Raw genomic sequence first — 16,321 nt, forward strand, 5'->3', positions numbered from 1 at the left:
ACCACAACTCAAATTGTTTTCTGCTTTCAGTGCTGAAGTTGGAATACTCCAGAATTCATTTTCCCAGTCTACAATGTTTCCTTTCACATCGCAGCTGAGGTTGGCCAGTGTTTGAGCATTCATGGTGAAATTCCAGAGGCGGAAGTTGTAAATGTCCCCATTTAGAGAGCTCACTTCATTGCTGTTAGAGCCCAGCACCAGCCTACCGTTTCCAGGGATAACTTTGCCAAACATAGCTGGACAGTATACATTATGATAGGTACTTTTGGCATATACACCTATGGTGCCCGAGAAGCTATCCCCTACTACACAGAGCTGTTCAAAGGTTCCTGTGAAAAACTCTGCATTTCGAGGCAATACATTATCAAGAAAGCACTGTGTCCCTGAGATGGACAGAAAATGGCCTTTTGTGGTCTTCCCAAAGCCAAAGAACTCTTTCGACGACACATCAGTGTAGGAGAAGATCTTCCAGTCGTCATTGTCATCGCTGCTGCTCTTAGTTGCTTCAAAGCACAGTGTGAACTGGCTAAGCTCTGGAACCAAGACTGTCTCTGCCACGGACACGGCATCAACATCAGGATCCTGGGGAATGATGACCTTCTGATTCCTCAGAGACACGGCGACTAGAACAGAGAGCAGATAAATAAATTAACTGGAAAATAGTCTCATATAAAAATAAAGGCAGGCTGGCAGCAGTTTAACAGTGTTTTTTTTATCAGTATACTATAACAAAAGCACATGTTGAGGGGAATTTGGCTTGGGAGTACACTCAACCAAAAACATTCCTTTTCAGCAGGATGGAGAATGCTGCTCTACCCACAGCTAGCTACTCCAGAAGTTGCATTAAGAGCAATATTAGGAAATATTACCTACTAGCTTCCGCTCACTTTATAAAAATTACTACACATTCATCTAGGAAGGTTGCATTATGCAATAGAGTAAACCAGTTATTTTAAAAACACAGTATAACTTTTTAAAGATGTATTATTTTAATTACTTGTCTGCATGACTGCATTACACCAATAAAGTTCAGGCCTCACTTTTAAATATTAATATCGCAGTTGAATAAAACCTCCATTACATTCCTTGACAAACTGAAGACTTTTGTTCCTGAATTCTGGTAATATGTTTCTGCAATGCATTAGGCATCTTCCCATTTTGTTGCCTTCTGGTTGAACACTGCAATCGTGTTTGTGAATATTTATATCGAAGCTGTTCACTCTTTGCAAATATTTGTGTCAGTAGTTTAAGATTCGGTACAAGTATCTAGAAATGGGTAGTCCTCTTGCAAAAAATGCACTGCAGTAGGGGTATTTAGGCATGGGCAGAATTACTTTTTCTCTGATTTTTATTAAGTATTCTCATTTGCACTGGCAAAATGGCAGTCACCAAATGTGAAAAACAGTATCTAATGACATATGCTTTTTCTCCATGAGTGTATTAATGACAATTCTGCTGAGTCTACTTTGGAGAACATTATTTTTCAAAATAAAGTGTCAGTATATTCAGTTTTATTGGTACATTTATGGCAGAAAATTTCTTCAAGTAAATTTCTCCACATAAAGAAGTTTCAGGTTATCAGTAATGAAAAAGTATCAAAGTCAACAAGACTTGTTGCAGCCGTTCTTGGTTTTACTTCTGGCTCCACAGTTCTGTGGCAGATCGCATCGCCAACAAATGTCTTCCAGCTCTCTGACAGGCTTTGACAGTGCATATGCTGGAACCGAAACTGGATTTTGCTAGACTTGAAGAATAATCGTCACATTAAAAGCACGGTCTCCCCTGGGATTTTTAAATGATGGTATGTCACATGCTAATTATTATACTTGCTCCCTTTTCAGAGTGAAATAAAACTTTTCATTCTGAGGGGGTGAGATATATGAGGGAATGGTGACTGTCATGCCCCATTCAGGAAGAGACAGACATATGGACTATAAAGATCCTGTATATTCTATGGTATTACACTTTCTTTTTATCAGCAGCTTGCAGACTCTGAGCTCCAGACTACCATATTTGGATATATGAAAGGACATAATTTGACCGATACATACTATAGTAAAATAACCTAAAGCGTTATACATTATCTGCCAACCCAGCGACTGAAGAATGGGACGGAAGAGAGAATTTCTGGGCTTTTATAGTTACTGGATTTACTTCATAGATTTTTTTGTTTGTTTGTTTCCCAAGCACAGAAGTATGTTGGAACAATTTTATAGATAGAAAATGTGTTCAACTTTCCATCGAAAACAAGGGCATTTTTTTCATGAGTTAATTATACAGTACAGTTCTTTATGTAACATGGAAAGTGTTCCAGAAGAAGTATAAAGATTCAAGACTTGAAAAAGAAGAAAGCTCATTCATATGAGCACCACCCAGACTGTGTTAGGGTGGTCAGGAGAGCTACGGACCACCTGGTCACATTTAAACAGTGTAAGAAGAGAAATAAACAGGGAGAATCCCGCTGCTCTGGTACTGAACAAATGTACTCAAAATTACTGTACTCTTCTGACAGATTTAACCATTGGCACCTTCCCCCTACAGTGAAAGGACAAAACTGACAAGTATCTTACACATGTGGAGAAAACAGAATCCTGCCATCAACATTAAGAGCTCTCTCCCAGTTGCTGTTGTACAGCCAGTCGTCATACTGATGAATTTCAGATGTTAGTACTGGAGAAGCTGATTAGTCTCTGAGGGAGAATATATATATATTCTTGGTCTGTTCATTCAAGTGTTTAGACTACATGCAGGGTGATGTTAAACTGTTTCTGTTAGGAAGATAACTGGATTATAAAGAACAGGGTTTACTTTGGACGCATTGCTATTTACTTATGAAAAATGTACAAAAGTCTTGGCAGCTGGGATGCAGCAGAAGCAATCAGCAACAGGCAGCTCACTGTTCTAAAATCCACATCTGCTTTTATGGGAGTGCTGCGATGACAAGAAGTCTGCCTCTGCTTCTTTTTAGAGCCCCTTCCTTACTTGTCTTTGTTTCAGCTATCTTACATCTCTTACACGCCTTTACACACAAGCAACCAAGGAGTCTCTTGACTATTTTACAATCACTTGTGGGGAAAACTGCTTTCCTGCCAGCTGATGGGCTTTTCAGCATGGTTCGGTGCCTTGTGTGGTGGTTTCTGCTGTTCCTAGCTTCACTGCTTTCAGCTGTCCCTACATTGATGCTGGAAGAAATGCACCAGCTTTAATGGTGTCTACACACTACATACCTATTTGAGAAGTTTTGTTGCAGTGAATGCTGCACTGACTCATCCTTTAATCTGGGCTACAGCAGTACTACTCAAATTTGTGCTAATTTATGTGACATTGTCTCAGGAATTTCTGCATTAACGGAGGTCTGTTGGCTCTTCCTCCTCTCCATTGGGTATCTGAGTGAGTTCAACTCATCAATGGAGCTATTACTTACACAGTTAAGTATTACTAGAAAATTATTTAACAAGCCAGCTCTTCAGCTGCTGTAAATTGACATAATTCCCCTAAGAGTAGCAAAGCTGTATTCATTTACTGCAGCTGAGGATATGGCCTATCTATCTGCTTTTGCTGTGTTGCATTTGTGTGGGCAGCCAGCTTGTTATGTGTAACAGGATGTGCTCTGTGAAACTCGGTTTGAAACCACTGTTACACAAAACTGAGCAGTCACACAAATGCTGTTCTATTCTCAGCCAGTTCCCTCCTCAAACTTATTTGCTCTTATTTGTTTTTCCTCACATATATTTTGCCTTGTGTACATTTTGTATTAAGATGTATTATTAGTATCTTTATAAGTGCAATTTCTAGATAGCAAACTGCTGTATGTCTTTGAACGGCCCTTTGCATTCCACATACATATTTCTTTGTCAAAGTCGAAATAGAACAAACCACTTAATTTTATTATTTACATATGATCATTGCTGAGAAATGACAGAAAACATGATTAGAGTACTATAACACCATACCCCTCTCTCTGGAAGAAATTCATGATATTGCCTGGGTATCATGTTTATGATGGTAAGAATGGTGCCAGTTTGACAATGGAGCTTTGAAGCTCCACAATGACCTGAAATGAGTGGGTGTAGCACCACCCCCCTGCCTTTAGGAATTCTCTGCAAGAACAGGAAAGCACTGCACTGATGTCTGCCATGCAGATGCATTGTAATTTTAGCACGTGTGTTGATGTCTGATTGTCTACATGCTTTTATTTTTTTTTCTATGAAAGGAAAGCACTATGTTACCTTTAACCAAACTCCTTTTCTGTATCCATTGCCTGGTTAAAGGCTGCCATGCAGAATGTGGCCTATAGGTTATAAGTTGCCCTAGGTGCACACAGCCACCTGTCCTCTATAACGTCCACAGTCAAAATCATGAATTTAACTGAGAGTTATAGATTTGGAGTAAAGAAACAAAAATTTAGGAACCTTAGATGAGATAGCTTAAGAGCAGGCCTTAACACGGAGTGCCTGAACTAACATACAATATTGAAATATGTTGCTGGTGAAGATCCCTGACACCTTTACTCACAGTGGTGAGTAGCCATCTTATTCAAAATAAAAGGGTATCTTCCAAGACTTTTTAACTGTAAGGGTGCTATCTGTGAAGGTAAGGTACTGTTCAATTTGGCAAGGAGGTAATATTTTTGAAATACATTACCTATATGTATGTATAATACAAACGATTTTCTAACTATATATGTCACCCTTTCTTCTTCTCTTCATTGAATACATCTGAGGATAATATTGCATCTTTCAATTCCTGCTGAAAGTTATCTTATGTCTTATTCTTAAACATTAAAATAGCAAAGAGGAATAATGCAATAAATCATGTTGCATAATCTGATTGCATACCATTTTATATGATCTACTTGATTTAACAGCTTGCTGTACAGGAAGAGCCACTACTTTCAAACAGAGAAGCCTTTTCAGAAGATTTGTTTCCACTTACAGAAGAGAACAGGTGCTCCTAGAGTTATTACTATACTCTCTCTGTCAGCATGAAAGGATTTCAGCATAAAGAAATATTTTTAGTTCCTCTGATATGACTTTACCTTTTTTCTTTTCAGAACTGCAAACTAATTTTCCTGGCATAATCAGGACTATTTTTGTCTTATAATTATGGAGGTTGTTATGTTTATTATTTTAAAATATTGTATCTGTAATAGGTATTTTGACTTTTTTTTTTCATCAAAAAGGTATATTTGTGACTGAGAACTGAAAATCTTCTTGCTCTGTGTTTCTACGCAACCAGCCAATACAACATAAGTGTTATGTGCTACATTTGGGCAGTCCCCAGTGTCAGGACAGACCGGGTAATGAATTGATCAAGAGCAGGCCTGCGATGAAGGAGTAGGGGATACCAATGAATGTAAAGCTCGGCATGAGCTGGCATTGTGTACCTGCAGCCCACAAAGCCAGTCATGTCCTGGGCTGCATTTTGATTCAGAAGAAGCGTGGTCAGCAGGTTGAGGGAGGTGTTTCCCTTTATTCTGCTCCCCTGAGACCCCACCTGGAGTCCTTCTGGAGTTCTGGGGTCCTGAACAGAAAAGAGGCGTAGCAATCCTAATGCCCTCATTTATGTTGCAGCCCTTTACTGTCATACCAAGAACAACTTCTAGTAATGCCTTAAACAATAAAACAAATATCAGTCACATATTATTTGTCTTCTTATCTTCTCCTAGGGTGAAAAGCATGGGTGTCTTTTTTTTTTTTTTTCCCCTAATTGTTAGGCTTTTTAAAATCTAAGCATTGTTACATATTTACAAAGAGAAAGAAAGGTCAACGAACTGGAATGAAAGGTAGCAGTTATGCAGTGACAGTTTATCCCTGGGAGTTTATGCTAGAGACTGGAAAAAAACTGTGAGAAAGTTCTGCCTTTTGCACTAGTAGGGTGCAAACTATAGGGTATTTCACTGGGCGAAAGGTTTTGGCTGGCCTTGCAGCTGTTGGCTAAGCTCATGCTCATGCTGGCCTTTATGTTACTATGTTCCTCTGCAGTTCCACTGACACTAAGGATGTGTCCCACTTCTAAATCTCTCAACATAAATCTTCAGAAAGAGACAAACTTGGGCCTAAAATTTTTGCATGTGAAAAGTTTTCTAATGCACTTAAGGATGTCATGTCCTGGAAAAAAAAAAAAATATATATATATATATTTATCAACAGAAAAATAAATTAATTAAAAAACATACCAGATAACTCTATAGTTTCACCCTGCAGCCTCTCCGTCTCCTGTCACCCCTTCCCTTTTCATGGAGCACTTGACTCTGTCAGAAAAGGTCATTCTAATAAACTATAAGAAATTTCCTTCTAGCAGGACATTTTAGCTATTAGAGGTATGAAATGCTTTGGGTCTACTTACTTCGTACATAGCTGGCATTAAAACCTTTTTTTTGGATACTAAAGTCACTTTTGAAGGACACAATCATTTCATTTCCAGTAGAATTATATGATAATCCCTTGGCAGTGATTCCACAGAGGTTCATTGGGATCTCTCCATTGTCCAATGTCAGTGAATCATAAATGCAGCCTGGAGCTTCTTCAATGTCAAAATCAATAAATGTTAGCTGTATGATGAATCCATGAGGTGCTCGGATGATCCATTTGCATGCTTGGCTGTTGGGATAATCACTGGGGAAGCATGGAGAAGTGAAAACTCCAGAGGGGTCAGTTAATACAGTCCTACAGTTGTAGCATCCATGAGCTGGCAATGTAAACAGAGAAAGGTCAGGAAGAGTGATAATTTAACAGCAAATTAATCATCAACACTGTCTAAATATATTTCTATACAGAAAACCAAACAGAGATGGGAGGAAGACAGGCAGAAAAAGGCTTTGTTTCTAGCAAGCAAAATGCTAGAGGAATAATATGGCAAAATAATATTTTACATAAGAAATCTTGCAAATACAAATTATACCGTTAAATATTTGTTTGTGTATCCAATATATATCTGCCATGCATATTGAACCACTGTGCGAACAATGGTGAACTGAAAGCAACATTTTTGAATTATCAAAGGCAAATGAATTGTTAAACTGAAACTTCCAAGATGACTGGTATCATTTACATCTTTTGGCTGCTAGACTGATGCTGACTGCTGCTATTCCAGCAGCTCCATGCCCTGCCCTTGTTCCCAGTGGAATGTCCCTGGAATGCAACAGCACAAGAGATGGGCTGAGGAGCCACAGCAGCAGCATTCCACAGAGTCCAAGGTTAGTCATCAGCACTTCCGGCAAGTGCTCTCCACATCACCCAGAAGGGTAGCAGTGAACTACTACTGGCTTTTGAATCAACAACAAATTACTGCACTCTTCCCATGCTGAGTCAGCTCCATAGACGTTTGTGGCAGTCAAGCTCTAAAAAATTCTTATCTCTTCCTGATGCGCCTTCGCTCACCTGCTGTTCTTATCCATGACAATTCCAGACCCTGTTAGTCCACAGGGATACATTTCTTATTCTTTTTATATTTGCCCTTCTGTCATATATTTACTTAGTGTGTTGTTTGATATTATTACTGTGAATTGCCCACTGTTAAAATCTGCAACCATTTGCCAAAGCAGCGCTGAACAAACTAGGTGGGAGCAGAATATTACCAACAGATAACCAATGAAACTAACCAGCACATCTATGCTGAATCACATTCCAAATATTTCATTAGGACAAGTGTGCACCAAGTAATATAAGTTTGAAATAAATAGGAGAATACAAATATGTATTATTAGTTGTCTATGCCAAAAGCAGCAAAGCAAGTTGTTGTTCAAGTATTTAGGGAACAATCCTAAGAGAGGAATAAATACAACACACTTCTCCAAAGCACCCTTTATGTTTTTTTCCACTGCTTTGTTACTGATACTGTTTAGTCACATTCATATAGTGTTCAGCCTTAGCAAATAGAGCCTGACTCTGGGAACTGACATGGCAAAAAAAAGGAAATAGCTTATATCTGTAAAGAGAATTCTTAGGTATATTTTCCAGAGTTCTTATATTTTTATTTGCAAATCATGTATTCACATGGCCCATAAGAGGCAGAGATTAGTAATTAACTTGTCTTCCAGAGCCAAATGCAGGCTGGCTACATAAGAACTATGGAATGCATATTTGAGAAAAATAATATTGTCTTAATGATTTACAAGTGCCTTTGGGAAGATGTGGTACTCGTGACATTGGAAAACATGATCTGTGTAGTACAAGCTGGAACCCGTGCAATCTAATTTCTCTGCAAATCTGAACAGACAAAGGACTATGTTCACCTGCCCTGAAATCTTACTCTTCCATTTCTTAACCAGAGAGAGAATATGTACTTATTAGTATGGTGAATATAAATCCTGGAGTTGTACAAGGAGATGACAGCTTTGTCCAGGGGATTTTACAGAGATACGTATCAGTTTTCAGAGAACCACCCTAGACTGAGGGGAGGAGGAACAGGAAAAACATGCACTGAGCCACAAGCTGCTGCGGGCTGCTAGTCCAGGGCAAGTGAGCCTCTACAAGGCAGAAGACAGCTCAGGCTGGGGCGGCCTCCAGCTGGAAGGCTTGGTGATTCATACTTCTGCTTTCGTTATTTCTAGGATGAGGGCTACAGGGGCTGAAGATCTGGCAGCAGTGCTGTACCCACTCTCCTACCCATTCCTGATAGAGAAATAAGTGACACAGAGCTATCTGGGCAGTTGAGAGTTTTCCCTGTGAATCAGCTGCACCCAGATGGACCTGGAGCCAAAGGTTCAATACCAGGAGGTTATGCAAACACATGTGGGTGCTAATGCACACTCATTCAGCATTGGACCCCTAAAGGTTATCCTAATGGCATTATAAAACAATGCTGGCCAGAAGAAATATGCTATTTGTCAATAAAAGCAATGTCTAGTGTGCACCTCAAACTGGTAGGATATTACATTCAGCCTGAGACTGGAAAAGTAAAATTTGTCCATCAGAAAGAATATGGACATTCCTAGAAGCCTGCATTTACTAATTTTATTGATCACCACCAGCCTAAACAGAACTCAGCTGTTCTATTTTTCTTTCTCCTGATTATTTAAGCTGTGTTAAAAAATGTCAGTACATTTAGCAAAAATACTTTTATTTCTGCTTTCATATAAATACTAAAACATAAAAGTTATTTTACTGTTTTTTTCACCTTTCATCTTCTAACACATTTGCTAACATATTCTTTTTATTATTATTATATCTGTATTGTTTTGTTGTTTTTACAGCACTAAAAAAAAAAGGCAAAAAAAAAAAGGCCCTAAATTTAGTTAGGAAAATAAGTACTGTAAACTTTACATACATAGGAGAAACAGATTTGGTGAGCAAAATGGTTTGCTTCTTTGAAGTGGGTTGGCTCTGTTTTGGCATAGTGGCTATTCTGTCCATGACTGCAATTTGAAGGAGAAATATCCTGTTTTCATGCAAATGTCCGCAATAGTAAGTAAAAAGGAAAGAAAACAAACAACAAAACTATATATAAACAGAATGGTTTTGAATGGAACTTTTTGCACAGCTTCTCATGAGACAGTTATTTTTCTATAAACACCACCTATTTTACTCATTAAAGAGAAAAATTGCTGTGGCAACCCTAGGCTGTCAGCCAAAGCTGACAGATATTTTGCAATCCTATTGGCCCAGAGCAATTCTTAACTGTGGATACTGAATACCTACTGCAATACATACAACAAGCATTTCTGTAAGCAATATGATATATTTAGTTGATAATGGGAACAAATTTAGGTATAATATTCTTGGTCAGGAATCACACCTGCAGAACTTGCCCATCAGGTGTTTTGTTTTCACTCGAGACTACAGGAAATACATTCTGAAGAGTGAAAAAAAAAAAAACTTCAACTTTTCTTCCTCTCTGAATATGCTAAAAAAAAAAAACAACAAAAAAAACACCCTCCCAATAAGGTGAAATCAAGCACTTGATTCCCACATTTCCTACATTAAAAGTTTCATGTGGCAACCCATTTGTTTCCTTCATGAGAACACTGTGGAGGAATACAGCTTTCATTTCATTATCACATTATTTTTTTTTTCTACAGGACTCATGCTTCATTTAATAAATGAATAGTTAAGAATTTAGTATGATGCTCCAACAGTATACTGAAAAGGAAAATTAACAAATTCCTCCAGAGTGTTTTAGAGCTTTCACAAATGTTAATTGATTTCAGAAGCTGTTGTAGAATCAGCTTTTTCCTTCCTACCATGCCCATTTTATAAGGATACAGTTAGGCACAGACATAATGTGCAAAAATGGCAAAAGTTTCCATGGGTTTTGGGTTCCCAATCTGCAAAACAAGAGTACTGATTTTCCTTAACTACTTAGTATTTGTACAGCAATTTATATGTCCAAAGCACACTACCAATGACTTTAAACTGCAGCTGGGAGAGCAGACTGCCAATCTGGCCCACTGTAGAAAATCTAAAAATGAGTACTTAGTGGTCAATGGAAAACTTTGGTCATGACAATTTGGCCATCTTTAATAGGAACTTATCAGTAAAGACAGGGAGAGAATTCTGTTCTTATGGTGGCCAATTTTCCTAACCATAAGACCACTTCCTGTCTTCTGTGAGTTTCCTGCCTATCTCACATATATACCTTTTAATTTCTTCAAAGAGAAGGATGTACTATCCATTTCCTATACCACACTGAATCATTTGTACTAATACTAAAGGGCTAAGGGAAACAGTATGTGACCAACTGAAGAGACTAGTGTGACTTATGTGACTAACAAAGATAAGCACACACAAAATCCATACCCTAATATAGCCTAAATAATAGCCTACCATGTCCCATCAGCAAGAAACCCCTTGTCTCTTAAGAGCTCCAGCACAGACTTCCACTTGAACTAATGAAGACACCTGTGTGCTCTGAGATATACAATCTGAAAGTGACTTTCACAAACCAGTTGTGGACAGCTGAAGCCACAGTCAGACCAAGAGCTACAGCGTTGACTCCCAGATTAGGGAAGGAAACATTCTGTATAACCGTTTCCCATACATTCACATTGCTCTTTTTCTACTTCTTCTTTCATGTCCAACATATTCCAGCACTTATCTCAAAAATCTGTGTTAATAGTCATATTTTCCTTTAGCTGTTAATATTTTTCTGTTTCTCTCTGTTGCCATCATTTTCCCCTTAAAACTCATATTTAGAACCATTATACTCTGCACTTATCCATCAGACAAGAGTTCCAATTTCTTCTTGATCTGCTCTCCCTTCTACTCCTATCCAACCATGGAGAATTGCTGGGCAACAAATTTTGTTTGGCCAATAATTTTTTTTAAAAAAAGGAAAAGCAATACGGTTTGGGACACTGCCCAATTCAGCCCTAAAGGCTGAAAAGTTTGTGAAGGTTAGGATCAAAAGAAAATATTGTCTATAGGGAAAAATATCTGCTCTTATAACTCATGTGTTACACAGTTTATTTCCAAACTAAGTTACACCTTGCAATGGGATTTTTCTTTTTCTGTCCATTGGCTGTAGCATGGAACTGGCCTTCTGCACAGCATTTTCCACCTGACAGAAGTGTAAATGACTACATAGAGCGTAGGCAGTGGCAAAGGATACCAATGATAGACTGTGTGGGTTGAATTAACGCTATTTTTCAGTATTTTTCTTAATCCATTGAAAGGCTCCCTCGTAAAATTTTACTTTTTTTTTTTTTTTAGCAGGATTCTGTTCTGGCATGAAGTTTAACTCTACTTCTCCCTGTAGAAAACATGTCTTTTATATGAAAATAACCTGAAATAAATCTATGTAACTACAGGATCAAATTTTCAGAAAACAAAACAAAACAAAACAGCTTATGTTAACTTCTGTCTTATTCAAGTGAACGATAAAATCTTCCCTGCTGACAGAATTAGACTAACCCTAAACCACAGAAAATCTTAGCTACGCTACCTAGCACTTTAGGTATAAAAAGCAGTACAGAGGTAATTATGATTTGCTTTTATGCAGACATCTGAGAACCTTTTAGCACTTTGCATATATCTGAAAAGTTAGCACTTACAAGTACTGTCAATTTCGACAAAGTAAGAGAAAAGCTCAGGAAGGTGCCACGATGCAGTCATTTATACATACAGCAAGCGTGTGGTAAAGTCCAAAATAGAAGTGAAACCTTACAATCATTCACAGTGACAGCATTGTTTTGTTGAGCATTAGGCAATAAAAAGTCTTTCTTTATAATAAGCAATTATTTCCCACCCCCTATTTCAAGGGTGCCATAATAAAGCAGATCTACAGAGATGAGATATGGCCAAACATTAGGTTAAACATATTTATGACTCCAAATAGATGGGTGAATGAGGTCAGTAGTAGACACACCTGCAGACAAGTAAGAGGAAGGGCCAAACCACCAAGATGTGGGTGGGCTGGAATGGCTACAGAAAAAACAAACCCATGTAATTTCAATATGAGACACAAACACTAAACCCAGAGCAGCAATCACATAGCAAAGGCTTCAACAGTAGTCCATCTATCTTCCCTTTAAAAAATTATTTCAGATGTAAAGGGAATCTGTAGATGCACATAAATATCTACATGAAAAATTTGGATACGTTTATTGCAGATAGGTGTCTAGTCATTCACTTTGGATATAAAGGAAATAATTCTCTGCATACTCACTGTCATCTATAGGATTAGATCTATATAATTTTTTTTGCAAAACAGCGAACACTCTTCTGCAGTCTTCTGAAGCCTATCCACACCAAACCACGATGTCTGCTCTGTGCTTAACCCACAATTTGAGTTTTTTCTGAGGAAGTAGAAATGGGAAGATGTGAGAGGATTACTTCTGTTTCTTTATTTACTTTCCAAAGTGTAGAAACTGTTTGATCTCCCACAAAACATCTTTGTCTTGCTACGTTACACAGGCCCTGAGAAAAAATTACTAAACGCAACAGATAATTCAATGTCAGCATGCCAATTTAATGTCAGCGTTTAATGTCAGAATCTTCAAATTAATCTTTGTCAGAATTTAATGTCAGAATCTTCAAATATAATAATAATCCTAACTATTAAGCCGAACTAATTTTAGTCACTTTTTTTTCTTTTTCTAGGGGTGGGGGGGCTTGTTAAATAATGGACAAAAACAGTAGAGAAGGATTGTCTGTGCAATAAACTGAAGGAAAATAACATGTATAAAACGAATAAAGTTTGTGCCTGCATGTGATAGGGCTGAGGTCTACTGATTGAGCATACGATTGTGCTTGTGTGGGAATGTATCTGTCCTCTGATTTATAATAATACTAAACTATTTCTACATCAGCATTCCTACAGTGTGCACAGCCTTAAATTCATAAAAATCTTGAGCTAATCTTAAAATCTCACTCGTATCACTTGGATTTAAGCATGCACCTAAAATTCAGCAAATATTTAAAGTCCCTTCCTAAACAATTATGCCTTCAAATCCTGTATTTGAGGCTTTACAGTTATGTCTTCAGCCTTGCACCCCCCTCAAAGACATCTGAATGGGGAGATCATGACTCAGTAACTGCTGTCATATGAAAATGACAAGGGAGGCATTGCACGGACACAAGCAGTGAAGAAGACTGTCCTATTCATTCTCGTTCTGACCATTTTCTTTTCCTTCTAAGGAAAGGAGTAATTACTGAACTAGCATATGCCAATGACCATTCAGGGAGAGAGATCCAATCGCAGACACGTTGCTTATGAAAAGCCAGTAACCACGTGGTTAAATAGTCAACCTGAACCCTGAACCATTTTTACACCTGCCCTGATGTCCATACAGCTATCCATACTCCTTGTTCCTGTCCTTCCACAGGGCGTATTCTACATTCCCAACTTGCTGACTGAATTAATTTGGGGTAAAGGGTCTTTTTTTTTTTTTTTTTTTTCAAACGGTCACAAAAATAGATCCTTCCAATCTGTGATTTTTATTTATTTATTCATTTATTTATTTATTTGTTTGTTTGTTTTCCCAGAATTACTTTCTTCCTAAAGTTCAGGAATGGCAAAGTTTATTTATAATGCAGACCTTTCTAAAAATGCCATCGAGCCAAAGTCCCTTATCCCCTGTCTTTCCCAAATAAAAATAAATGCATTATTACTCTGGATAGCATTCAACCCCACCCCATCACCCTTTACTAGTAGAATATTACATTAACTTCCAGTTTTACAAAGGCATCAGTAGCAGGCTTTAACACTGGACAGTTTCTATATGGAGATATCAAATTCCTTTTTTAATATATTTTTTTAATTTCTTCTGCCACTGAACAATTGAAGTGCTGGTTACCAAAGCACCTGGCAACGTAACATAAATGTGTGGTGTAAATTATACAAAATGAAAACCAGTGTAACTTAAATCATTCTCTAAAACATTTCTAAAGTACTTATATTAACAGATGTAGAATATATAGAATCCCCAACAGGGTAAACATTACCGGTTTTTGTATGGAGCCACCTGCATGGACTCATTAGCTATATATCCAGAAAATTTCAAAAAATAAAAATTTTATGAACTTTACAAGTACAACTTTACATTATCCTACTTCAGCTGCCACACATATAACGAAATGCAATTTGCAGAGTATGAATATAACAGAAACATAATTAGGAAGAATTTTTCATCTCTGTATTACTCTTAGTTTGCAAGTGTGATTTTTCTGTTGATTTGTAGGAAACACTACTTTCAGCACTATTAAAACCTCAGCCGAGACTAATTTTGCACCATTCCCATTGCATCATCTGCACAGTACTCCTTGTACCCAGCAAGAATTCTAGGCCTCCATATTCCTGACTGGAAATAGCACATAACCCTGGCAAAGCCTTTTATAATTCAATGAAAGGAAAGATTGTGCTCTCACAAAATAATTCAACAATTGGGTTTTGGCCACGGAAGCCAGGAGACAAAGAGAGTACTATGTCCTGGCCAGTGATATCAGCTTGCCTCGCATCTTCTTTTGCTGATGCAGTATGTCTTGCAGCATACTCTAAATGGTTGAACCGGTTGGTGCACCTAAGAATAATAAAATGCTAGAACAAAATATCCTCACAGGGTAATTTATAGGCATATATGAACATGTAACTGCTGTCTATGAAGTCACATTATTATTCCTGCTTCCAATTCCTCTAACACATCCTTCTTACCAGATTATTAAGAAATTAAATTTTTACTCATGAAATCAGAACAGCTTTTTTGTTTGTTTTGTTTTTGCTTTGTAAGAAAAGAATAGGGCACTTCATGAAATTACATGTGGCAAATGGAAAACTGATAAAAGACAATATTTTCTCATACATTACAGTGTTAGCCTGTGGGACTCTGACCTGAAAAGTATTAAAGCAGGGAATATAAAATTCAGAAAGCTAACAGACGTTTCTCTAAGTATCTAGAATACATCAGAATCCCTGCAGGCATATGATAATTAATAAGAAAAAATGTAACTATAGGAATTGTAAACCTCATGGCTTATACTTGAAACTAATCTCAGATAGCTCATCAGAGAAAATATCGATAACTTCATCTTGATGGCTATAGTGAGGAGCCATGGAGCACAGTCCCAGGCACTGGGATGTGAGTGCCAGTGCAGCCAAAGCGCTGGCCTAACTCCCAGCACTGCTCGGGCAGGACAGACAGCTCATGTCCAAACTCTTCCTGGGCATGGCTCACCAGCTAGTGCAGGCCAGGCACTATTCCCAACCTACAACCCAAATAGAGACACCCCAGTTTTTATAATAGTATGAATCTGGGATGAGTTGGCCTGAGTGGCAGAGAACAGTCCCGGGCACTTCTGATTTTATGGAATAGAAGTGGCCAATGCATGTATGGGAAAGTAACTGTAAGAGGCAGAGCACTAGGCCCTATTTTATGTGTCTTATGTAGGAGCCAATCCAGCAGTTCTTGCTAGTTTTTGTGGTTTGAACGCTGCACATAAGTCAAAAAGGAACAGGTTAACAATTTCCAACACAATAATCAAAATTATCTTTCATGATACACTTGAGATTAGTAACTATAGTAATGTACCAAAAAAAAAAATAAAATCAGAAAGAACAAAGCTTAATTTTGAAATCTGAGGTTATGTTTAGGAAAGCAGAAGTGAGAATAGTAAATTAATCACTCATGAAGCATTAAGCACAAAACACAGGCAGAAACCAGGTACGACTAAAATCAGCAGCATACTTTTCACTAAACCAAGACAGCACAAGTTGATCTACTCTTCTTCATGACAAAACTGTATAACATGACCCTACATTTAGAGAGTTTTTATTATTTGTTTTCATAAATAAATATATAAATAGTAGTGTGATTTTCAACAGGACAGAGGTGGAGTGGAACATGACACTGATTTAGGGTCTAGAAAGCCAGTTCTTTCACAGGCTG

General features: G+C 37.7%; 1 protein-coding gene across 15 annotated transcripts in view; it reads right to left on the reverse strand.

Moving 5' to 3' along the window:
• Positions 1-16,321, reverse strand: part of ADGRG6 (adhesion G protein-coupled receptor G6) — a 121,204-nt gene that overhangs the window by 60,387 nt on the left and 44,496 nt on the right. For all 15 annotated transcript variants that reach the window (XM_080588072.1, XM_080588073.1, XM_080588060.1 and 12 more), the window contains 2 exons: positions 6,349-6,690; positions 3-623 (listed from right to left, as the gene is read on the reverse strand). In XM_080588072.1, the coding sequence (XP_080444198.1) occupies positions 3-623; positions 6,349-6,690 (963 nt within the window). The remainder of the gene's footprint in view (positions 1-2; positions 624-6,348; positions 6,691-16,321) is intronic.

This window comes from Anser brachyrhynchus, assembly GCF_964034855.1.
Source record: "Anser brachyrhynchus genome assembly, chromosome: 3".
Lineage (NCBI taxonomy): Eukaryota > Metazoa > Chordata > Aves > Anseriformes > Anatidae > Anser > Anser brachyrhynchus.